Raw genomic sequence first — 26,954 nt, forward strand, 5'->3', positions numbered from 1 at the left:
TGTTAATTTATTTCAATTAACATTAATGTTTTTTCTTTTAGCTTTAGGGGCCGTTTACACGACACCGTTTACAGCTAAAAACTGAAAACTTTTTATCACGTTTTTGTCGTTTGTTTACCCGACAATGCCGTTTTGGGGGCCTGAAAAGTTTTGAAAACGGGTTTCAAAGTGCACGTTTTTGAAAACGAGATCGTTACCGTCTCCATGTAAACTACAAAAATGTGTATTTGTGTAAATGCAATTAGGTCGGTGTTGAGTCTATAGGTGCGTAGTGTTTCTTTACAAAGGGACATCGCCATCTACTGGCCTGGCAGCAAAATACAGCGTTTTTAGTCGTTTTCACGGATCCTTGTGAACAGGCATCGTTTTAACAATGTTGTTGTACACAAAAACACAAAGAAAAAACGTTTCCATTTTTAATGCATCGTTGTCGTGTAAACATACCCTTTGTTAACGATAATAAGACCGATACATCTTCGCAAGCGCTGTATGGCGGTGCAAAATGCTTCTAATGAACGAACAAAAACATTTTGGTTTGTAAGGTTTCTCTTCTCACCTGTCGGGTTAATTCGGTCTCACTCTTTTCTTGGATTCACATTCAATCTTGATTTCTCAATCCAGATTTCACTCTCTCTTTTCTACTTTTTGAACATTTATGTTACTATACATTTATTTATATATTTTTTTATTATAAAAAAATACACATTTACATTATTTATAAATACATATGTAGTTAATTATATGTATATAAATATATAATATACATTTTTTAAATATATACTTATATAATACAAGGTGTAGATAGCATAAATAATATATATATATATAGTTTAATAGTGTCCTATTAACATGCACAATTATATATTTTTATAAAATAAAATAATGTTTATATAATTTATTAAATATTTTATTACTTACACCTTTTTATGACTTGGCAACCACTTTAGAACTGTGGCACAGAGTTTTTCACGTGCACACCATAATCTTCAGAAAATGTAAAAACATATAATAAAAGTAACCATAAATTAAAACGAAAATTGACCTATATACTGACTCTTGCCAAAAACACAAACATGATATAGCACGACTGTTCCTGCGTAATTCAGAAAGAGACTTTGGTTTCTCCCTAATGAGTTGGATCGTTAAACTAAATAAGCAGTTAAAGTAAACTGTAAACTTTGGCTGAGATATCTGATGTAGATTATCAAGAAGCTAATGAGGGAAAATGCTCAGTTTCTGGGCTTTACTGAGTCTCTGCATCTCTAAGTACCTTAATGATCAGCTTTGTCTTTCTCTTCTTTCCCTCCATTGTGCTTCAGGCGGTATGTTTAACATCTCGCAGCTGTCTCCTTTCCTTTGACCCTCCTTCACTGCCTGCTCTACATAATATTGGACGGCATCAGAGTTTTCCTGGCTTCGGATCGCTGATAAATAAACAAATGCTTAACTTTATGGATCTGTTAAAATGGTCCTGCTGCTCTCTTTCTTGCTGGCCCTCTCGCTTATACTCTGTCTAGTTCCACGTCTCTGGGGATTTTGGCGATTTAGCCCCGTTTCATGGCTGATGTGACCTCCACCAAGGTGGAGGAATGATATTTGCTCAATAAGGCCATTTTATATGTACTGGAGAGTGCGTAAAAGTCGTTAGGAGAAGGTTATGTGCTGCTTGTAAAGTCCCAGAATTTTCTTCTTCTTTTTTATTTTTTTTTCTCCATCATTCCGTCTTGTTAGGCCTGGATCCGGGGCAACTGGAGGCATGTGGGCTTTTCCATGAGGATGAAGAAACGGAAGAGACACGAGGCAGTTCTCCGGCGAAAGAGACATCGCGGTCGTCTACTCCAGAGGACCTGGATCACGTCTCGCGGACTGACCGCAAATTAAAGCCCACAGGTTCTGTTTGTGGCGTCTCTGAGGTGAGATGGCGTTCTTGTCATTCAGTGAAAGCCAGTCAAGTCCAGACGTCAATAAAGTACCTTTCTATGGTGAAGTCTTAGCTAATGAATATTAATTAGAGACTGGTGTTGTTTACTGGCGCATCCAGTCATGTTACATAACCAGTAATCATGAATTAACCATTGTACCCAGGAAGGTTATGAGGCAACGTCAGTTTGAACTCATTTATATTTATGAGCCAGTATTTTAACATAATACAGTTCATGGTGTAAAGCCTTAGCTCATGAATATTAATTAAGGCTATCTGATTATGTCATAGCTACTTGTACAATGTCATCAGTTTGAACGAGGTCATGCTTAATTTGCATAATAACCTTCCTGGACCACCCTGTCGTGTTACCTAATTAATATTCATGAACCAAACCTTCACCATAATAGGACTTGTAAATATTAGTTGGTTCAAAGCAATGTTGCTATGTGAAAAATGAACTGTGCCGGAGTCTTGGCTCATAAATATAAATTAGGTTATCCTGAGGTTGCCTCGTAAATTTCCAGAAGAATGTAGATCATATTCTTGATTTAATCCTTTACCGTTGTAAGGCTCGTAAATATTCCTTGGGTCATAGCGTCCTTGGTACACTATCGGTGAATTTACAAATCCTACAATGGAAAAGTCGACTAATAAATATTTATTAGGTCTGACATTGCTTTTTAACCATCCTAGAGCATATAAATGTAAATGAGGTCACACTGATCATCCAGTCATGTTACCTAATTAATATTCATGAAGCATACCTTCACCGCTCATAAATATAAATTAAGTCATACTGATGTGATGTTGCCTCAAACCCCTCCAGTCCTGTTACTTAACATTCATGATCTGAGCCTTTACCATAGTAGGGCTTCTTAAATATTCATTAGCTTGTAAGGGGAACTGATGGCAATATTACAAATCCTACTATAGCAAAGTCTTAGTTCATAAATATTAAAGTTCAAGTTGCTTTGTAGCCTTTCTGAAGCGTTCAGTCATGTTACCTAATAAATATTAAAATATTCGATATTTCAAAAGGAGCCTTTATGCCATCTGTAACCACTTTATTCTTTGTTGTCCCTTGTATTTTGCCCCCAGAAAGCAGCAAGCAAAAACAAGAATGGAAATGTGTCGAATGAAGAATCTGTTTCCAAACCGTCCAATCATGAATCCAGCCTCCATTCAGGCCGCGACGTTCAGGAAGCTCAAGCTAGGCATCTCAGGTCCTCTGGAGAAAGAGCTACCACCTCTGTGCCTGTTAAAAAAACCCTACTGATTTCCCCACCAGAGGCCAAGAGCAAAGACCCCTTTGGGTCTGTTTACTGCAACAGATTGAGGAGGAAGCCCCACGGTTTCTCCAAGACCTACAAGAGAACCAAGCCCAGCTCCACGGAGCCAAGTACGTTTGATTGTTTTTTCATTTGATTCTTTCCACAACTTCTCAAACATTGAGGGCAAACTAGCCTTATTTAAACTTTCTTACCCTCCAGGGTGCTGGGTAGTTCGTTTAACAGCTTTTGCATGCTGTGTATGCCAGCTTACCCCATAAACACTTGAAAAAAGTGAACTTGCTGCATTTGCCTTTAATGGAAGACGTTTTTCTTAAACACACTGATTGGCAGAGGCACCAGATTTACTCTTGGAAACGGTCAGGAGGTCAAAATAACAACCAACTAGATATGTACATTTTCTAACAAAAATGTGAATGTTGCTTGCCTGTGCAAAACTCGTAACCACAGGGAGTTTCCAGAACTTTGCTGTGAAATTGCTATGGTGATCTGGGTGGTTGCTCAAAAACTTCAAGTCTTCAAGTCAAGTCTTCATGACATTTTAAGACCCCAGATATGACTTGTGCCATCAAAGAACTTTAGAGGATTGTTGAAATTTATAGTAAGTAATAATAATAAATACAAATATTAAAAAATGAAGTTGCACCAAAATTACATTAATTCTGACAAATGCGATAAGCTGATTATAATTTTTAGTTTGAGCTGATTTGAAAATTCTTAAGTATTGTGGCTAAAAACTAAAATCAATAAATGTAAGCAAGTAAATTTAGGCATCACAACATAATTTACATTGTAAAAATGGATATTCATCTTGAGATTTATTAAAGATGACATTTAACGGTGTTATTAAATTATTAGTGTTTCTAAAGATTAACTTTGAGCGTTAGATGACGGCAAAAGGTAATCTAAATGTAAAAAAAGGGGAAATTAACATACACAATTACATTTCTGATTTTGATAGATTCTATAAAAAACGTCAAACTGAATTAACCTGACAGGTAACAAAAGAAGCCTATTTCTGATAACTGATATTGTACAGATATATATAGTGCATCCCTAAATAAATGAGTTAACTTTCACCAATGGACGAAGTAGAATTTGAATTAAGAAATTCAAATTGAGTGTAAATTTAAATAGAAAGTGAAACTGAATCAACCTAACAGGCAACAAAAGAAGCCTATGTCTGATAACTGCTATTGAACAGATATATAATTAGTACCAATCCACCAATGCACAAAGTGGAATCTGGATTTAGAAATGCAGATTAAGTGTGAACGTAAAAAAAGAGAGTGAAACTGAATTAACCCAGTTTGTTAAAAAATGAAGTATTTTCCGAGACGGTCGGTCCCATTGTACTTGGAGGTGCCGTCTGTTCTGAGCTGTCATTGGATGAAGGATGAGCTTATAAAGATTAATGTCTTTAAGTGTGAGGTGTGCAGAATAGCAGCATTCACTCTCACAATCTAGATTACTACAATCCTGACCTCAAGTTCTGAGTAAAGCCCATTACACCTCTGTCTGCTAGAGAGGAGAGCAGATGCACCATCCTCCTCCTCATGATCAGCTAGGACTTGCTCGTTCTAAACTCTTTATCCCCTATTATGGTTGCCGTTAAAGGAATAGTTCATCCAAAAAAAAACGTAATTCTGTCATTAATTATGCACCTTCACATTGTTCCAATTCTTCTGAAGTCTTAAGATAGCTTTGTTTGAGAAACAGCTTCATTCTTCACTGATAATCTTCTTTTCCAGTCTGGATCATAAAGTCAATGAGTTCATTCAAACTGGTTTTGTGAACCATATCAACTGATTCATTGAAAAGATCTGGCCTAAAATAATTCTTTTTCTAATAAATATAAAAAAAATATATAAATCCTTTTTCCATTGTTAAAAGCTTTAGTTCACATTCATTTTTTCCTCTAGTGATGATCTGACAAAGAGGATTCGAATGGATTGATTTGAATGGCTAACAAATGTCCACTTAGTTTGCAAATATGTCCAATATGAGCCATTTTTAATGTAGCAAAACCAGATGGGCGACATTGAATTTGTTATTGTTTTCTGATGAATTGGTAGACAGGAAGAGGAAGGGAAGGAGGTGAAGGATGAAAAAAAAAAAAAGAGAGAGGATTACCCATGTCCCCGTTTCTCTCCCAAAGCCCATTATGGGACCCAGCCAAAGAGAAGCCTCTGCTACAGAGAAGAGAAATACATGGTCCGCAATTAACACTCATCAAACGCCAAATGCAAGTAAAAATTGGCCGGTAACTTTCCAATTCAAAACATAATATTGAATTGTAAGAACACAGTGTAAAACCGATCATTCGACCCTCGATGATGTTAATCAAGTGAACTTTTCAAATACACATACAAACTGTTTACTGAAGGAAACATCTGTCAACACTCACATTTACCTCATTGGAAAATGTAGCATCAGAAGTTTATCTAGGAGGCCTGAAGTTTGTTTTTTTTGTCCTCCGGAACGTTTAGACACGTGCGGTGTGGTCCAGAAGTCTGAGACCACTGCTTTTATTCTTCATTCGTTCCTAATTTAATCTAAAAAGTTTTCATCGCAAATTATATTATCTGCATATGATGGGCAAAACCTTTTGAATCGTGTTTCGAAGAACATCCTGTGTGCTTCAATGGAAGAAAGAACATCTGACCTCTTGTTCAAAGGCATTTTAACAATAGTTCTGGTCCTTGCTTCTAAACGGTCAATCTCTTTCCCCTTCAGTCGTGCTGTCCAGCGATGATGAAGGAGCCGAGGAGATGAATGACGTCTCTGGAAGTTTGCAAGAGCAGCGGATCTCTGAGGGGATCAGGGACTCTCAGGTAACGGATAAAGAAAGGGTGTAGATTTAAGATATGTCCCTACTCTGTGTGTAATGGACTTTTATTCATTTAGCACACACTTAAAAGCTGATTACAAAAGTCCCTATTTATTTTACAAATAGTTTATTTATGAATCAAACCTAGCTGGGATGCTAAACAAAAGTAATATCTGGTGACATTTATTATTGACACTCAACAATTAAAGGAGAACTCCGGTCAATTTTAACACTGAGCTCATTTTTTTGTACATTTGGAGTGCTGTCAGTACAGAGAACAACGACAAAAATCGCTGTTGCCTACACTGTGTTATTCTCTTTTTAAAATTTGCACCCTGTTGACTTCAATGGGGCAATATTTAAACCTGCTTTTAGCCTCTTAACATCCTTGATGTGTCATTACAAGTGCACAGCCAATGTGAGTGATTCCTTCGGAGTGAACGCGAGTCAATCTGACTGCAGTAGATGTGAAAGATATGGATAAAAATGATGTTTATTCAGCCAGCGCACATACCTGTATTTACATCCTGTTTTCGGTCGAAGTCCATAGTAATCGATTGTCGAGTATTGGTTTAGTACCTATGATCACGCGCGTGAACTCGACAATCGATTACTATGGACTTCGACCGAAAACAGGAAGTAAATACAGGTATTTGCGCTGGCTGAATAAACATCATTTTTATCCATATCTTTCACATCTACTGCAGTCAGATTCACCCGCGTTCACTCAGAAGGAATCACTCACATTGGCTGTGCACTTGTAATGACACATCAAGGATGTTAAGAGGCTAAAAGCAGGTTTAAATATTGCCCCATTGAAGTCAACAGGGTGCAAATTTTAAAAAGAGAATAACACGGTGTAGGCAACACCGATTTTTGTCATTGTTCTCTGTATTGACAGCACTCCAAATGTACAAAAAAATGAGCTCAATGTTAAAATTGACCGGAGTTCTCCTTTAAAGAGGCCATAATTATACATAGACTTTTACAAAGTCTTGATTTTGCTTTTGGGATCTACTAGAATAGTTTTTCATGCTCCAATGTTCATTGTTGCAGCTCCTCTTCCCAGTCTGTCAGTAACGCTCTGTTTAGTTCCTGTCTCAATGAAGCCCCACCTTCTGAAAATCACAACGTGCTCTGATTGGTCGACTGGACCAGTGTGTTGTGATTGGTCAACCGTTTCGAGCGTGTTTGGGAAATGCCACACCCTTGCCATAACCACGAGTTTTAATACACTACTAACTAACTCAACCAGGCCTCGGCATTTTATTTAGCGTATTACTTAAATAACGAATATTGTGACGTGTTTGTTCCCAGAAGAAAACTCAAAACTAAGGCGTTTCAGGGAGATATAGAGAATAACTCCTTTTGGAGTGACTCTTTGCTTCGTAACTCTGCAGAACGGCAACATTACACACTATAGAAAGCTGTAAATGTAAAAAAGCATAATAGGTCCTCTTAAAAATTCCACCTACCAGCCAAACTCATTAGGCGAAACATTAAAGGTATAGCGGAGGATTTTCCCGAATTTTAGAAAAGAACCGCCCTCTCCACTTTTTGAAAAAATGCACATGCGCAACACTCTACCTGCTCCCGAAAGGGAACGCCTATTAAACGTGTGCACGAGAGAGCATGCACGAGCTAATCATAGCTTACATTAACTTTTACTAGCAGTGATTTTAAATGGATTTCTCCAAATAGCATGCCAAACTTTACCTGTCAAGTAGAAACTTCACGACTGAGGCATCACTGGGAAGCCCAACCTGTGTTTTGAGCGCACGCCATCGTGTGAATCGTGTGCACGAGCACGTACGACGACCTTACGTAAACATATCACCAGAATGATTGACACTTAGGAGGACCAATAGTCTTGATGATCCACCCGTAAAAAGAAAATCCTCCGCTATACCTTTAATATACAGGTCAGTGTCAAAAACATGTGAAATTAAGTCCATAAATTGTGGGTGAAGTTGTTTTATTATTGCATTTTTGCATATTCTCATACATGATGTAAACATAGAATATAGTTTTCTTAAAAAGAAACTGAACGCATTAACATGTTGAAAATAAACACGTTTACATTGAAAATAAAAGCATGTTGATATTTTCTATTGCCTTTCAGTTTACGATTTAAAAAAAGGTAGAGGTTGGTAGGAGTCTCTCACCAAGTCTGCATTAATTCTTAGCAAAAATACAGTAAAAACATATATTAAAATATTAGTCGTAAATATTATTATAATTTTAAATACGTATTTTCTATTTTAGAATTTTCCTGTGATCAAAGCTGAATTTTCAGCATCATTACTCTAGTCTTCAGTGTCACATGATCCTAATATGCGGATGTGCTGCTCAAGAAACATTTCTGATTATTATTATCAATGTTGAAAACAGTTCCGCCACTTAATATTTTTGTGGAAACCATGATTTTTTTACAGGATTCTTTGATGACTAGAAAGTTCAAAAGAACTTTTAAACTTGCATTTTAAATAGAAGTTACCTGCTGTAACTTTTTTTTTTTTTTTTAATCAATGTAATGCATCCTTGCTGAATAATAGTATTAATTTCTTTCAATAAAGAAACAAAAAAAATCTGTCTAACCCCAAACTTTCGAACAGTAAGTGAATAAATACTTTTCTGTGGCAGAATCAATGTGGAATCGTAAACATGGCACATCATTTATTGATCTTTAAATGTCCCCATCAGTGTTATCCTAACATACTCCCGTTTGTGTGTCACTCTTCATTTAAAGAAGCTTTGAAACCATGCCGAAGAATCACGTACATCTGTCTTTTGAAGTCTAGATTTCTTCAGTATGGTTGTGGAGTTTCGAATGTGTCTTAGTTTTACATCGATTCACCAAACTCTTTCAACAAATGTCCATTGTCAGAATGGTTAATATTATTTGTCCAAGCTGGACACATCTTCAGTTAGCATTGTTTTTCGTGATCGGTGAACAAATCCATTGTGGCTCCCTGGTATGAGAGGCTTGTAAGTTTGGAATGCAGCATTTGGGATTTTTGCTCAATTCTGAACTCGAAACGCCTTTGAGAGAAGCTTTGGGCTCTTGATCACAGGGTCGGGATGTTTGAGGTTGATTAGAGCAATACGACTCAGGTGTTTGTCAATTTCAGTTAGTGTATTCACCTTCAGTTTGACATGCAGACGAAATGAGAAACATGCCGTGCTTTTGTCTTTTTGTAATTTCAAGAAAAGCAGATTTTGTTTATTTCCGTTACGTCCAAGGAAAATGAGAATAACACAATTCAGACGACAGCAAGTCACCGTGGTTAAATTTAAAAAATGAGACGGGATGACACACACTACTGGGTTCACGAGAACGAGACGAGATTATATTTTTAAGAAATCTTCAATGACAAAATATGACTGGAAAAATTGTCTTTTATTCGACTGAAAGTCACAAAAAGCAAAACAATATAGGTGCATTTTAATTAAAATGTAACTAATCTAGGGCTGCCGACGATTATTTTGGCAATTAATTGAGGAATTGGATAATATTTGAATGATAATAAAAGTTAATAGCCTTTACAGTAATTTTGTGAAGTAATCTACAAGTTCATTGAAATGACAATTTTTTGTCTATTTACACAAAAAATGTTGTAGCTAATAAGTAAATGTCTTTTTTTTTTTCTTCTCTTTCTCTCTCTGATGACTTTCTCTTTCTTCCCGCTTCAGTCAGGGAACCAAAAGAGCCCAAAGGCAAACGCAGGAGGTGAAAGATCAACGACCAAAGTAGAAGTGCCTTCCATCATGGAACTGGACTTCACCAGACTTCATTACGACACAGTCGAGGCACAGGCTAACGGGACCGTTGTGGTGAGAAAGTCTTGTGCTGATAATATCATTCATAATTATAATAAATTAGAAAAGTGACCATTTTACATCAGCCGGAAGATCTAAAAGGGGTCGTGATATGATCTTTTGACATTTAAGAGGTATTTATTTACTGATAAGCCTTAGAAGAGCCGCCTCTTAAAGGGATAGTTCACCCAAAAATGAAAATTAGCCCATGATTTACTCACCCTCAAGTCATCCTCGGTATATATGACTTTCTTCTTTCAGACGAATACAATCTGAGTTATATTAATGAACACCCTGACGCTTCCGAGTTTTATAATGGCTGTTTCTGTCTTGAAGTCCATAAAAGTGCATCTATCATAAAAGTGCTGCACACTGCTCCGGGGGGTTAATAAAGGCCTTCTGAAGTGAAGAGATGCATTTGTGTACGAAAAATATCCATATTTAAAACTTTATAAAGTAAAATAACTTGCTTCAGGCCAAACGAACATACGGATTCCACTTAAGTGTAAAGCTCAACTTATGCGAGTAATGCGACTTCCGACGTCACAGGTTTCGTAAGTTGCGCTTTAGGCGTAAGTAGACTGAGTATGGCCGTTTGGCCGGAAGCTAGAATTTGTTAAGAATGTTAAATAAGAATTAATTTTTTTACACAAACTCATCGCTTCCCTCAGAAGGCCTTTATTAACCCCCCGGAGCAGTGTGGAGCACTTTTCTCATGGATAGATGCACTTTTATGGACAGAAACAGCCATTCGCTGCCATTGTAAAGCTTGGAAGAGCCAGGATATTTTTTTATATAACTCGTATTGTATTTGTCTGAAAGAAGAATGTCATATACACCTAGGATGACTTGAGTGTGTGTAAACCATGGGCTAATTTTCATTTTCTCCCTTTAAAAATGGATCATTTCAGACAGAGAGGGTCTGGAAATACTATTTTCTCCGCATATTTGTTTTTTTTGTGTGTGAAAACATTAACATTATAAGTGAACCTCAAGCAATATTGAAATAAAAAAGTACATGTCATGACCCCTTCATTTTTCTTATCTGGTGGATCTTTCAGTTCTCTCTGGATCATTTTCCAACACATGCTTCCAGCACTTTCGTTCAGCACATTGGCCAATCACGCAGTTTTGATTTTTGTTGTTGTTTGTTTAATGAAGGACATCTGTTATTCCAGTATTTTAATTGGCCGGTCCGGCTACAAACCACAGAACAACAGCTAGTCTACGTCGCTCTGCAGATGTGATTAAGAGACCAACAGAACCGTTGTTTGCCAGAAAATTCCAACTGTTGAACCCCAAACACTGCAGAGCGGCAGAAAGCAGTTTTGATTAGAACGACGACGATTGTTGTTGACCGTGGAGAACAGCACCGCTTATCACTGTTTGTCCAGTAATGCTTCAACAGCACATGACACAGTGTTATTTTCAGGGGGTTTTCTTCTCTCTTTACAAGCCATTAAGCAATAGTTAAGGTCTCATGAAGGGGGCCGTTTTTTTAGGATGTGTTTATGATGTGCTTAACAGGTCACTATCTCTTTTCCAAAACCTAGAGAGCTGCCTCTATTTACCATAAAAAGTGTGAAAACAGTGTGAAAAAAGGTTGTAAATAAACAAGATAAATATGTAAATAATATAATTGTATTTTATAACAAGATAAATATGTATAATAATATTTCATTATTGTGAATAATAATAATAAAATATAAAAATATGATCTCAGAAAAAAAACAAAAAAAAACCATCCAAGATGGTACATAATAATAATGATAATAATAAAATTAGTATATAAAAAAATATGATCTTAGTAAAAACAACCAAGATGGTGGATAATAATACTAATGATAATAATAAAATAGTATTATAAAAATATGATCTCAGTAAAAACAGCCAAAATGGTGGATAATGATAAATAATAACGATAATAATAAAAATTGTATATAAAAAATATGATCTCAGTAAAAACAACCAAAATGGTGGATAATGATAATAATGATACTATTAAAAATAGTATATAAAAATATGATCTCGGTAAAAATCATCCAAGATGGTGGATAATAATAATAATAATGATAATAATTAAAATATTATATAAAAAAATATGATCTCAGGAAAAAAAACATCCAAGATTTTGGATAGTAAGAAAAAAAAAAAGCTTAGCTTAGCAAAAAAAGATGGTTGACAAAGTAAGAAAAAAAATACAAATATATATAATGTATTACAACAGATACACACAGTAGTTTAAAATAATATTTACATTATTTTTAATAAAACTATTTGGAAAATATGTGATTGTCAATTAATCTGATCACAAGCAATTTTTGCAAATTCAAAATGATCATTAATTGGCGCATTTATTTTTCATGTAAATTATATAATTTCAATTTTGTGCACTAACAAATAAAACAAGAAATTATGCATTTTTGCCTTACAAAAACAAATTAAGATTTAAAAGTCATATTTTAATATTGAAACATGAATGTAGGACTTTTCATTCATTCATATCAAGAAAAGAAATGCCTTGTTACACGCCTGTATATTTAACACAAATTTAGTCTATTCTATACATTTATCCTGCTTCATGTTGAATATTAATGCGTATAGTTTGGCATCAGCATCAGTTTGGAAAAGCAAACAGCCAGTGTAGGAGCGAGGAAGCTCACTTTTGGAACGGACAGAAAGTGTCAAGCGTTTGTTGTCTTTATCGGAACGAATCCCAGCGTGAACGTCCTCTGCTCTGGTTTGGTTTCATTAACCACTTGTTATGTGACTTTGTTCCTTTCTGCTTTTCCATCTGTGGCAGAATAACTCTTTTATATCTTCAATCTGTTATATGGACAGACTTTGTCCTTTTGTTGTTCCGTCCATGTTTGGCTTTTCTTTTAATGTAATGTTTTCCCTCTTTCTTTTATAGATCACAGATGAAGGAATCTCTGTACCACTGAAAGGTATTTACAAGTAATAATAATATGTTGTTGATGTGTTTTTTTAGAAAACAAATTATAGGGATTGAGAAATGAGGAGAAAGAACAAGCTAGAAAGAAGATACCTGACCATCAACATCTAAGTTAATAAATACTTTTGAAATAATTAATAAATCAAAATACTAAATGGTAATTAACAATAATACTAATACAATATAAGGCTAATTATAAAAGTATGTAATAATTAATTATATTTATTATACTTATAAGTATTATTAATATTTAACATATTTAATGCATTATTAATTTTATATATTTACACCGAATTGTATACTATAAAAATAATATTTTAAAAATAACTTTAAAATGAATATTAAATAATACATGTAAAATTGATTAATTGGTAAATGGTAAATGTTAAATTTAATTATTTTATGGAATAATGTATTTAATAATTTGTATGATAATTATTTGATATTTAACCAGAGTATCGAGTAAAGTATAAGATGAACATATTTTCATCTTATATCATTTTGAAAAATATTTTAAAAATGAATATCAAATAGTAAATGTTAAAAAATTCAAATGATAGTTTAATTATAAATATAAAATGATGTAATTATTTATTTGCTAATATGCTTACACCTATGTAAAATAAAATTATTTCATAATTTATTTAATAATTATTTGATAATATATTTACATTTTAGTTATACAATAAAAAAATGTTTATATATATATATATATATATATATATATATATATAATTTTTTTTTTATGAATATTGAATAATAAATGTAAAAAATACTACAATTATAGTTTAAAATTATAAATGTGAACATAGTGATTTAATAATTTAATAGTTTATTTAATAATTATTTATAATTATATAATTATATAAAATATATATTTGTAACTTTTTTAAAAAGTTTTTTTGTAACTTTATAACTTTAACTGTAAGTGTGTGTGTGACCATTACTGTAAAGGACTAATTTATTCAGTCTGGTGCTCAAGCGGGGAAGAGCGTTGAAAACTAGACTCGTCTAAGCAGGTGTTTCACATTATATTGTACGACACGTGCATGTTAGCAAAGAGAAGAGTGAGTTAGTGTAATAATGATTTACAATTTAAACATCCAGTGAGCATTTCTAATGATTTATACATAGTTTATATGCAAAGACTGCCCCATGTGGCCCAGAAGTGTAATTACACCCGATTCGCTCATTGGATCAGCATCCAGCAGACTGCAGAGTTCTTTGACCCTTCACCCTGTTTTGTCCCGGGTGACAGCTCTCCTCAACTGTCTGTGACCCTCTCTCTCTCTCTCTCCCTCCTCTCCCGTTAAGACGGCTCAGATTAAAGCTCTATTTATGTGTGTGAGACAGAGGAAGAGCAGAGAACGTATTTGCGTGACTTTAGTCATCCCAGTATTACTGAATGTGTTCAATAGAGCACCTGTGTGTGTATAAGATGCTTATAAGATGCTTATGAGGGTTTCAGACAAGTGGCTCTCTCTATTCTTAGCTTTCTATGGTCTTTGTACATAAGCTACCCACTCCAGAGACAATACAACACATCATTTGTGCCAAGTTAAGCAGCCTTCGGGATAGGTTAGTGGCTTTCTGAGGGAAAGAGGATATTTAACAAGAGAAAATATATGGTGGCACTTTAGATCGCAACAAATTGGTGTTCCGTACTAGAATGTACCATTTCTAGTTTGTTAAATCAGTGGCTAAGTAGCTATTTGGCTGTTGGTTAGCATTATGCTTTAATAATTAACACGTGCAGTCTAACTCTGCGTTAGAAAATGCCTACTATATGGTAAGCAAAAAATCAGTACGAGCAAAAAGTAGTATGACCAACTTTTAAGAGTTTAGACCTACTATTTCTAACGAAATTCCAAAAGGAGGGAGAGAAGTTGTGAATGTGTAGGTCATGTTACAATGACAACATGATGAATGTAGTACGTCCAGATTTCATTCATACACACATTATACTGCATAGAGCATAGTTTTTTAACATTGCAAAGTTCATTGGTCATAAAATGTTGTAGTTACTTAGTGTGTGTGATGTTTGGACACAGCTTGAGTGACGTCCACGGAACAGGCTAGTCATTTTGGAGGACGAGCTTGTTAATTAATACATTTTGATTAAATATCAAAATATATTTTTTTTGTAAATAGGCCAATTTTGATTTTAAGTCGACTTTAACAAAATAAACCGGAAAACAACAGGAAAATAGACCACAAATGTTCACTTAAAGTAAAATTCTAAGTATAATTCTATCTGGCCCTGACTAGTAATGGTGTTGATCACTGATTCGTTCCATCTTTTTTGAGTCAAAATTTGTTCAGTGTTTTTTTTTTTCAGGTTACATCGGCTGTTGCAACAAGTGTCTTTTTGCATGTTTTGAGCAAATCATTGAATCATTTACTCAACAGTTTTGTTTTTACTTTTTAGCAAAGATTCGTCAAACTATATTTAAAATATCTGTAACCAAAGTGAAATAATCCTGCTTGTTTCTTGTATTTGTAGGTGTGGATGGGGAGGGTGAGGTAGCCGTTAGCGTGTCATGCTCTCAGCTGTGCTTGTACGGCGTGTGGGATGGCGGACTGTCCCGTGACGGCGGTTTGTTATCGAGCACGGAAGAGCCCGCCCCTTCTCTCCTCTTCCTCGTGGTGTCGGATGCTCAATCCAGGCTTCTTCAGAAAGAGCTGTCTGTGCTGCACACAGTACACACTTCAGGTGAGGGCCTGTACTGGAGATTTCTTGGAATGGATCCACATGAGCTGCAGTTAAGCCCAAAGAATACTTTGCCCGTCCCCGTTCCACGATGGTCCGCGCGCAACGTAATTTTTGTCATTAATTGCCCGCGAAGGGCCATTTTTGCCCATTTTTTGTTTACGTGGATGGTACGCATACATAAGTGCTTGCACAAGGTGAATGTTAAGACAGAAGCATCCACTAGGTGGCAATATGTAGTAGTCGTATTGTGCAGTAGTCGAAGAAGAGTGCAGAACGAACGATACAAAACAACACGCTGTTCCAAAAACAAAACAAAGCAGTATATGAACCGTTTTTGTTTTGGTTCTTGTTGTAAACTTTGCATGCGACTGCGGATCCATTACTTTTCTTCTTCTATCGTTCAGAGCGAATGTCTTGTAAATGATACGACTCAGTGCTGCCCTCTCACATCTTGTAGAGTATAGAAAATCAGTTGCATTGTGCATGTGTCAAACTTTAGGCTTGTCTTGATGAATATCAAAGTCATATTTACTATCTTGTGTAAGCAAGAAACAAAATAAGGTAAACATTTCACTAATGACTATAAATGAATACCATAAATATGGCACATAATGTATATAGTAGACATCAAATATGTAGTTGTAGCTATTGCACTGTTGTAGTTGTGCTAAAATGAACATTTTAAAGCAGATCTGGTTCTAAAATCTTAAATAAATCAATTTTTCATAGTTTTTAAAATATTTAATAATCATTTTTATAAGTTGTATTCTTAATATATGTTTTTATATTAATGCGCCAAGTTGCGATGTTACTCTGAAACTTTAAACTAGGGCTAATTAATGATAAATAAGGGCTGATTAATCCAAATAAAAATGAAATCGCTATACGGCTTAGTGTGATTTATCAAATCGATTTAATTCAGTAGTTATGTGCGCTGCGTGTTTCAGAGTGAAGTGTGGCACTGTGTTCTTTTACACACAAACCGCTCATTAGTCGATGTTTTCAGCGTCTCAAAGCGTCTCAGTTCACAGTAAATGTAAAAGTTCACTTAGTGAACTTACTCATTTGGTAACGCAACATGCACCAAATATCTTCCCAAACTTGTCATGAGAAGCACTTATAAACCGGCTTTTGTCAACAAAATAGAAGCTTTAAGGGCTCCCTGCGGTATTCTGCCAAAATAAAAGTTTGACCTTTTGAAAATGAAGAAATGAATTAGTATTGTAATCTATTTTTTATAATAATAATAATAATAATAATAATAATGTTTATTATTATTAAAAAATGTATTTTAATGTTTTTTTTTAATCAGAAATATACAGTACAATCCTACTGTAAACAGCTATACTAACAAGCTGTTATACTCTTTATTGTGATTTATTTTCAATAACATGTTCAATAATTAACATTTATACAATAAACAGCATACCAATACATTTATTAATGATAATAATGACATTGAACAGTGGTCCAAAATCCTGCCACTCATAACTGTATATTAAACATCTAACCCTATTTTCTAATTGGCTTTGATTATCACCATGTATCAAGCCCTGCTTAGTATACACATTATACACACACCCTTGATCTCTGTAATGAGAGCGCAGCCAGTTTTAATGGCACCATGCGGTTATCGAAGCTTGTGTGACGAGCCGTCAACCAGTATTAAAGCATTAACATACAGGCATTACCTGCAGTGCGTGTGTGTGTGTGTGTGTGTGTGTGTGTGTGATCGGCGGCCATTAAAAGATTAATTCATTCAGTCTGGTGCTCATGTGTTTGGAGTTCTATTATGTGGCGTGTATGTGTGTTAGCAAACTTTTTTTTATTATTATTATTAATTTTGGCCACCCAGTGAGCATTTCTAGATGGATCATCCACCATCTGATCGGAGTTAAATGCTGCAGACAAACAAATCAAATGAAACAATCTCAATTAATAAAAAAAAGAAAAAGAAATGAACAAATGTGGTTTATATTCTTCTATTGTTTTTCCAGGACAGGCCTGTCCTTTTGTCCTGCTGGTGTTGACGGGTCAGTTAGAGGATCTTCAGACGGCCCTGTTGGCGTCCCTCATGGACGTGATTGGCCTGAAATACGGTCAGGAAACTTTGAGTAACGCTCTGTCCTGGGCGGATGGGCTGAATCAGCTTCATTATCACCCACGGGGCGAACACCTCCTCTCACTGCTGGGACAAAACGTGAAGGACGCTGGACAGGACACCGCAAAGGTCAGCTCACACATCCGTCTGTCCATCCATTCATTCATTCCTTTGTTGGTCCTTCCATCTAATATATTCCATCCGGTCCTTATTTTATCCATCCATACATCCTTCCACACTTCGATTTATTTGTCTTTCCATCCATCCATCCATCCATCCATCCATCCATTGTTTATCCATCATTTCATCCATTCTTTAATCCACCCATCCTTCCAAACATCGATTTTATTGTCCGTTCATCCATCCATCCATCCATCCATCCTTTTGTCCATCCATCCATTATTTTATCCATGCATCCATTCATTGTTTTGCCCATCATTTCATCTATTTTTTAATCCATCCATCCAAACATTGGTTGTCCGTCTATCCATCTGTTCCTTTGTTCCTGGCATCCATGCTTTAGTCTGTCCATCAATTCTTTTGTCCATCCGTCTGTCCTTCCATCTATTATTTTTTTCTGTCCATCCATCCGTTTCTTCCTTCCATTATTATCCATCCATCCATCCATCTTGTCTATCCTATCCTTCCTTTTCTTTTGTCTGTCTGTCCATACATTCATCCATTCATCAGTGCATCTTCTGTTTCTTTTTTTCTGTCCGTCCATCCATTTCTTTCTTCCATTTTTATTTTTTTTCCATCCATCCATCTTGTCTGTCCTATCCTTTCTTTTCTTTTGTCTGCCTGTCCATCCATTCATCCATTCGTCCATTCACCAGTGCATCATCTGTTCCTTTTTTCTGTCCGTCCATCCATCCATCCGTTTCTTTCTTCCATTATTCATTTTTTCCATCCATCCATCTTGGTCCTTTTCTTTTTTCTGTCCATCCATTCAGTGTTTCATCCTTAATTCATTATTCTGTCCATCCTTCTATCCATCCATCCATTTATCTATTCTTTTTTTATTCTGTCCATCCATCTGCTCTTCAGTTTCTTTCATCATTCTTCCTTTATTTTGTCCATCTATTCATTTATCCATTCCTCCTTCAGTTTCTTTGTCCAATAATACATTCATTCATTCCCTCATGCCTTCATTTTTTTGTCCATCTATCCATTCCTATGCCCCTCTCCATTGCTTCCTCTTCCAGTGTTCAATGGGTTGGCCAGATATTGGCAGGAACTTGAGTGCAGGCATGATAGAGGCACCAGAGGAATTATACGGCCCAATATAAGAGCAGGAGTGAGGTTAGCCATGGTCCATGGAGGCTGTGTTGGTGTGTAGATATGAGACGGAGAAGGAAAGTTGGCTGCTTTTAGGGATAGTAGCTGAGCAGTTCCCTTTCTCTCTGGATCTGTGGAAGTGGCCATTGTGTCACTCTCTCCAGAGTCTATATTACGTGTGCGTGGGCCCACGGCTGCTGCAATTTGTGGGTACTACAACTTTAGTACGCATGTAGGTCTTTTTTGGGGCAACATCTGCGTGTGGGCGTCAGGCCTCTTGGGGTGTGACACGTTCTTTTTCGCTTTTGATGGTTGCCAGCTGGCAGCGATGGAAGTAGGCCACCTCAGACGCGTTCTCCTTTCTTTCTTTTCTTGCGTTTTATGATCTGGCTCAGCGCTCAACAGAAATGGAGCCCGGCTATCCGCCCTAAAGAGAGCACATGGCGTCGCTCTTCTCACTTTTCCTTTTCCTTTTTCTGAACCCATATCGCCACTGCCACTTTGAGTATATCATGTTTGCTCTCTTTACATTTTCCCAACCCATATTTACAATCCTCTTTTCAACAAAATCCAATGCCATTTGCATGCTCGAGTGGAAACCGAAGCTAATGAGAAGGTCAGTAGGTTCGGGTTCTCCAACCACAGGTGTTTGGAGTACCACCAACTGTTAAGAGTGATCTGACCCTGTTCACTTTTCCCCAACAGGAGAACGTGAGTGGGACCAGCAGCTTGCCGACGGTCAGGAGACCCCTCCGGAGCAACAGCCGCCAACAGAGCTTAGCCCGCAGGTACTGTTGATGTTTAATGCCAAGCACCCCCCAATATGATGATACTGTATTTCCTAAAATATAAAGGCAGCTATATATTTTCATGTATACAGACTCATTTAAAATAATACAAAAATGTGATATAGAGTGCTTAAGTAATGTATTTTTGTAGGTCAGCCTGGAAGTTCGCATCATCTTGGTTCCCTCGACAATAACTCAATAGGATTTTTTCAATGGTTTTTGAATTATTGCCGAAAATCAGCTCTGTGATCAAGAAAAGTTTATGATTCTTGCATGTTTTATTCATCATGATAATCTTCACAAATGAACACGACTTCAGAATTTTGAAGCCTAAATGCAATCGCCAGAAGTAAAAAGCTAAACGTAGACTAAAAACAAACTACTCTAGGGTCGCACGACTTCAACGTCACCGTCGTTAAGCTTCAACAACTCTTTCAGTCTCATATTTTTAAAAATAATTCCTTGAATGTTTGCATTATAATAGTTTGCAAGAGTGTTATTCTAGTGGCATACATACGGTACACATAACGATGCTAGTGAGTGGACTAGTGAGAAGATGAGTTTACTTGTTGATGATGATTAATGTCCCTGACAACAAGTAAAATCTTTAGGTATTACTGATGTATTTTATGCCATAGAAAAAAAAAAACGTGAAAGTAACGTGAGCTTATGTTCACCACAGACCTTATTTCAGCCATTTAACCAAAAACCCATTCAAAAATCCCATCGACTTTGGGACGATGGACTCGGAAGGGCTAAAATTTTAACTCATTTCTGGGTTTTTGCCTACAAAAATACATTATCCCTGCATAAATATTTACTAAAGCAAAAAAAAAACATTACACACAACTATATGCACATTGTTTTAAAATGTCTTAATCTTCTAATTTACAACCAGTCTTTAGAAAGGTGAATGCGTCCCGTTATATGATAAACACTGGTTAAATTACCAATTTGTGTTTCAAATAAAACATACATATTTATTTATATTGATTGACTTACCTTAGTTTTAGGTTCGATTCGACTGCCTGTTTATCCGCACAATGGAAGACGAGGAAGTGTTTAAAACTCGTTTTAACTTGCCATTATTTTTTACAATTCTTTTTGGTGCCACTAGAGGTGCAGAAATGACATATTTCACCTTTAATTTCTCTTCTGAAAGCAATGATTAAGCCATAAGCTCAGTAGCTGGAACCCAAACGTTGACGTTCCCTGGCCCTTTTGAGAGGTTTCCATACCACTAACTTTCCATCAAGTTGTTGAAGTTTCCATACGGGCAGTGAAATTAAGATTTAATTTGTAAGTCAATATTGATATGTCATGATTAGCAAAGAGGATTGTATTTTTGGAAGCTGAAGTTACAGTTTGTTTGAAAATTTTCCACCAGGCTGATCCAGTACCCACCTCCCCCCTCCAAGGGCGGCATTACAGTGACAACCGAGGACCTGGAGTGCCTCAAGGATGGCGAGTTTCTCAACGACGTCATCATCGACTTCTACCTCAAGTGAGTCCAACGGTACTTCTGAGCTTGTGAAACGTGATGTAATATTTTCCCTTACCCTACTACTGAATACTCCCTTCAGGTACCTTCTGTTGGAAAGAGCCGACAAGGATGTGGCCGAAAGATCTCACATCTTCAGCAGCTTCTTCTACAAACAACTTACTCGAAAAGACACTAGCTGCCCGGAAGAGACCGGCAGCACGTAAGAAATCACTCAAAGACCTTTTGACAGTCTTTGGTTTCCAGCAAGAATCACTAAAGGAACTTTCATTTTTGGGTGTACTGTCTCTTTAAATCCAGTATAAGCATTTAAAGTGACGGTACACCCTAATGTTAAAGTTTCCTAAATTCCTTGCTAAATTGTGAGTTTCATGCTGATGGGAATGTCCATGTGGTGTTTTCCGACAGAGCCCCACACAGACGACATCAGAGAGTGAGAACATGGACCCGTCACGTGGACATCTTTAGCAAAGACTACCTTTTTATACCCGTTAATCAGGAGTAAGTGGGGAATTTAAATGTAAAACACACGTGCACGATTCAGATTAGCACCAAATATCTGAATATAGATAGATAGATATATATATAGAGAGAGAGAGAGAGAGAGAGATGTAGATATATAATTTTTTATCACCAAGGCTGCATTTATATAATCAAATTTTGTGAAATATTATATATATATAACTGTTTTCTATTTGAATATATTTTAAAATGTTGGCTAATTTATTCATGCATTCAAAGCTGAATTTTCAGCATCATTACTCCAGTCTTCAGTGTCACATGATCCTTTAGAAATCATTCTAATATGATGATTTGATGCTCAAGAAACATTAATTATTATTATCAATGTTGTGCTTACTGTCACTTTTGATCAATTTAATGCGTCTTTGTTGAATAAAAGTATTCCTTTATATATAAAAAAAAAACAATCTTACTGACCCTAAACTTTTGAACAGTAGTGTGTATGTTTATTTATAATCAATAATTCCAGAAACTTGATGTTTTGGAACAGAGCAAATTCCTAACAAGTGAAATGAGACTAAACTAATAGAGACTATCAACAAATCCTCACACATAGTTAGGAAATCTCAAACTCGCGTTACAGACTGTTCTTTCTTTTTTTTATGACCAAGCTGAACGAGGAAGCCCCATTTAGATGTTCAGCGTTGTTTAATATCCAAGAACAGTGGAGGATAATGGATCGTGCTTTATGTACGAGAGGATAAATCACTTTAACAAGGTCAAACAAGTCTGTAATTCTAATAGGGAGGGAACAGGGAATTCTGACATCGTACTCAGTGTTCTCATAAAAGCAAATTGGCACATTAGGACATTCACTGAAACGTACATGCACACACTCGCATACGTAGGACACGGCACACAGATGATTCACAAAGCTTGGGGATGTCCATTCTCCCAGTTCAGGGATTACTTGTTCTAGGACTGGTTGAAATAGCAAATATGCACAGTGTTTTCACAATGATTGTGCTGGTGAATTGTTCATTTTCATATTTGAATGCACTTTCATGCGGCAAATTAGCATGAGCAATCCTTAGTATCGTAACGTACATTAACAAATGATCCATTTAAATGTATCTTAAAAAAATCTTGCATGCCATAATATAATATATTGTTTAATAATACATTCATTATTTAGCATTCAATACATTAAATGTTAATATTTCTTATGAATTTGAGCAGATTCAAATTAGTTAGTATATAATTTTATAGTTATTTTATAGCATAATAGTTTTAGTTGAAATATATGTAGGTAAATATTATTTATTTTTTTGTCATTTCAGAGCAGATGCAGAAATATTATGTTTATATTGAATAACAGCAAAAGAAGAACAAATGTTGTTGTTTTTTCAGCGGTATCAGTATCCAGACCTACTGCTATCCAGATCACTGACTTCCACTTCCTCTGCTGTTTTCTCTGTTTACTGTCTGTCCAGGGCTCACTGGTACCTCGTGGTGATCTGTTTCCCCGGTCTGGAACGGACTCAGTACGTACAGTGGAGAGACAAAGGCCCGGTGTCCCGGGATGGGAGCCAGACAGCCAAAGGGAGCTCAGCAGGGGAATGTCAAAGAGGTATCATTCAAATATGTATGCATGTATGTATTTATATATGATTTTATTTAAATATTTAATTTTTTTTACCAAGGTTGAAGTTGAATTGATTATTAAATTTGATTATGCTATCCCTTTTTTTATTTATTTTTTATAAAAAAATGTAATTGGTAACAGAGTTCAATATCTGAGGTTGATGAATGCAATTAACTGTACACTTTGTGTAACAAAATATTTGTATTTACTTTTTTTTTTTATAAAAAATGTGTTCTTTAAATAATTATTTACTAACTATAGCATTTACAAAATAATGATTACATCAAAAAATTAAATAATGTTAATATTTATTTCAGATATCAGTTCGTAGGTCAGAATTTCAGGGAAAATTGAACAGTAACAGGGTTGTGTGTGTGTGTGTGTGTGTACTTGTACAACTATCTTTGTGAGGACCAGTTTGAGACCATTGGAGTGAGGACAAAGAGAGTAAAGTGAGGACATTTTGGCCGGTCCTCACTTTCTGAGACCCCTTTAAAGGCCTGTTTGAGAATCAAGACTTGGTTTTAGGGATAAGGTTATAATTAGGTTAAGGGTCGGTTTAGGGTAACGGTTCGGGTTAGGCACTTAGTTGTGATGGGTAAGTGGCTAGAGATTGCATTGTGTCCATGAATGTCCTCATAAAGATAGATGTACAAGAATGTGTGTGTGCGTGTGCCATTGTTGTTAGACTAATTATACATTTTGAAGTTATTCTCTATTAGTCATTAGTCATTTTTTGTTAAACAATAAAATATTTTATTAAACATATCTAATAGTTCTCACTCCAAAAGAACATATATTTTGTGCCCTTATCGTAAAGAGAAACCGACTTTCAGAACAGACAACAACAAAAAAGACAAATAAAAAAATATGTATTTTTGATAACGTTTCTTTTCTGTAATTCCAGACAATTCACAGCAGCCAAAAGGAAAGGGATTGAAACCCAGTGAGCCGAGATCACACGACCTACCGGTAATCTCACTACACACACACATTTTAAATACTCAGATATCATCAGTCAATCTTTGGATTGACGTTACAGTTTGAGTTTATTAACTGATTTTCATGTACAGTAAAACAGCATGAAGGAATCTGATGGGTCTTTGTGTGTTTTTTTAGGACTGCACAGCACACAGTTGCACAAAAGAGACCGTCTGCAGGAGGTAAAAATCTTCAATCTCTCGATCTTGATCTCAGGGGGCAAATATCATGGGGTCACATACTTCTTCACGACACTGTATTAGCCTGCCGTGCTAAAAGAGGGCTCCTCGGGGTGAGATGGTTTCCTGATCCTGTTATCTGATCCTCTGTTTTGTCTGTTTCCCCGGTTGAACCTCAGGCCCTGTATTCTGGTCATGGACTCTCTAAAGCTGTCTTACCACCAGCGGATCTACACACTGTTACGAGAGTGAGTCATTCACCGGAATGCAATAACAATTACGGGAATGGATTAATGCAATTGCTGTTATTTGTATTCATGTTTAACTGTATTTCTGAGATATTTTCATACTTTTTATAGGCCTCATTCCCACTGTTTTGACCAGTTCAATATTACTATAAAATAATAATAAAATACTCAAATTTTGTGATTTATTATTAAAAAAAAACTATTTTCTTGAGTTTTCATAGGCCACTTTCCCACAGTTTTTGACCAATTCAATATGACTAAAATAATAAAAATAGATTTTATTGTGATTTATAAAAAAAAAAAAAATCTATTGAACTATTTATATCTATATAAACAGTATAGCCCTGTAAAAAAAAAAATTGAGAAATGCAATTTATTCATTTCGCAGCATTAATATTTATTTTGACGAGTTCCCAGCAAATAAAAATATGCACTGCTGGTTTCAGAGTGAAGCTTGTGTTCATTTACACGCTTAAATACCACGCTTCACTCTGATATGTAGCGCATATGCATGTATTTATTAAATTGCAGCCTGCACAATTTGACAATCACACTAAGCCATATGCAATATTGATTTTTTTTAATAGATTTTTTTTGGTATATCGTTCTGCCCTAGCTTGAACAGGTTTAACTGTGTTCAATCATGTCAGATAACTACATCCCTGTGATTTCCCTGTGATGTCATCCCTCAGGTACCTCCAGGTGGAATGGGAGGTTCGGAAAGGAAGCGCTCGAACTTTTACCAGTGAGAGCTTAAGTGGGAGTCTCTCCAGGGTCCCGCTCCAGGACAACAGCAGCGACTGTGGCCTGTACCTGCTGCAGTACGTGGAGAGCTTCCTACAGGTACCTTCATACTGAGCTGATAGCAAAATGTTGGCTTTCGCCCGATACCTCGCCTACGTGGTGCTTTTTGTACCGCGTCAGTGCTTTTTAGTTCCCTCAGTTCTAAATGTCAAAGTACAGTCTAACGTTACAGCACTAGAGAAACGCTGGTCATTCAAGTTGCCTGACATTTTGCGCTCAGCCGTTCAGTAACGCAAGTAAGAGATTGGGATCTCAGGAACTCAAGTTGCACCTGTTTTGTTTGCAGCCTTGACCTGAGCACCAGTTTGTAGTAAAGCATGTACTGCGCTAGAAATGGAAAACTACATACTTTTAAGTATGTAATTAGTTGAACCATCGCAAACCAATCCTATGCGGAAACTATATACTATATAGTAGGCGAAAAACAGTATATGACAAATGAAGTATGTCCGAATTCACAGAGTAGGCAAAAGTCCCCGGATGACCTACTACTTCCTGCGAGATTCTGAAGTGTGGATACGATGGACACTTTACTATCCCATGAGGCCACGGGAGAGGATTTATGAATGGCAGGGAAGCGACGCAACTGATACTGATAGGTCGCGTGATAATGACAACATGGCGAATGTAGTACATCCAGATAACTATCATACTATATAGGACGTATTTTTTAGCGGTCGTGAAGTAAATACTCATTCAAAATAAGTGCCGACTCAATAGCGATAAGCCATAAATCGGTCCTTGATTTGTGAAACTTTCTCCACTCAGAATCCAGTGGTTCACTTTGACCTCCCTCTGCGATTGGAGCATTGGTTTCCACGGAATCAGGTGCGCATGAAGAGGAGGGAGCTGCGGGAGCTGGTGCTGCAGCTGTACCGGAGACAAGGGGGCGGGGCTGAGCACAGCCTCAAATAAAAACAGCGGGAAAATGTCCTGTCGGTGTATACAAACAACAATTAGGGCCTGTCATTTTGTTTGTTTGTTTTTGTTGTTTTTTACTGATTAAAAGATAAAGGATATATTTATAATTTAACTTTGTATTTATTTGTATTAAAATGGCTTTTAAACGTGACTTCAATTTCATCCGTTTTATTGATTTCTGCACAAAAATTTAGTCTACTTGAATAAAAAAAAGTTGAATATTTTAAATTGAGTTTGAATTTCTTATTTTAATACCTCATACATACATACATATGAGGAGCTCTTTTCCAAAACGCTATAAATCCATTTAAATAGTTACATTTTTCACCTAGACCCACACATTTTGTGAATATTCAATTTATCCTGTTAAAATGTTTTTTTTTGGCTCAGTCTGAACATGTTGAACAATGATTATTAAATCAAACAACAATATTGTTGATTATAAATTCAAAGTTTTTTCTTTTTTTTCTTTTAAACGCTATAAATCCATCCATTTTTTTTCAAAACGCTATAAA

At 36.0% G+C, this 26,954-nt stretch overlaps 1 protein-coding gene across 2 annotated transcripts in view; it reads left to right on the top strand.

The window, feature by feature from the left end:
* Positions 1–26,520, top strand: part of senp7b (SUMO specific peptidase 7b) — a 29,854-nt gene extending 3,334 nt beyond the window's left edge. For both annotated transcript variants that reach the window (XM_084417974.1, XM_084417973.1), the window contains exons 6-22: positions 1,732–1,913; positions 3,023–3,323; positions 5,950–6,047; positions 9,737–9,877; positions 12,777–12,810; positions 15,322–15,531; positions 17,529–17,761; positions 19,616–19,698; positions 21,086–21,202; positions 21,282–21,401; positions 21,608–21,700; positions 23,155–23,291; positions 24,214–24,278; positions 24,426–24,469; positions 24,646–24,714; positions 25,407–25,557; positions 26,287–26,520. In XM_084417974.1, the coding sequence (XP_084274100.1) occupies positions 1,732–1,913; positions 3,023–3,323; positions 5,950–6,047; positions 9,737–9,877; positions 12,777–12,810; positions 15,322–15,531; positions 17,529–17,761; positions 19,616–19,698; positions 21,086–21,202; positions 21,282–21,401; positions 21,608–21,700; positions 23,155–23,291; positions 24,214–24,278; positions 24,426–24,469; positions 24,646–24,714; positions 25,407–25,557; positions 26,287–26,433 (2,225 nt within the window). In that variant the 3' untranslated portion in view covers positions 26,434–26,520. The remainder of the gene's footprint in view (positions 1–1,731; positions 1,914–3,022; positions 3,324–5,949; positions 6,048–9,736; positions 9,878–12,776; positions 12,811–15,321; positions 15,532–17,528; positions 17,762–19,615; positions 19,699–21,085; positions 21,203–21,281; positions 21,402–21,607; positions 21,701–23,154; positions 23,292–24,213; positions 24,279–24,425; positions 24,470–24,645; positions 24,715–25,406; positions 25,558–26,286) is intronic.
* The last annotated feature ends 434 nt before the right edge of the window (positions 26,521–26,954 follow it).

The sequence above is a fragment of the Rutilus rutilus genome, assembly GCF_951802725.1.
Source record: "Rutilus rutilus genome assembly, chromosome: 8".
Classification (NCBI taxonomy): Eukaryota; Metazoa; Chordata; class Actinopteri; order Cypriniformes; family Leuciscidae; genus Rutilus; species Rutilus rutilus.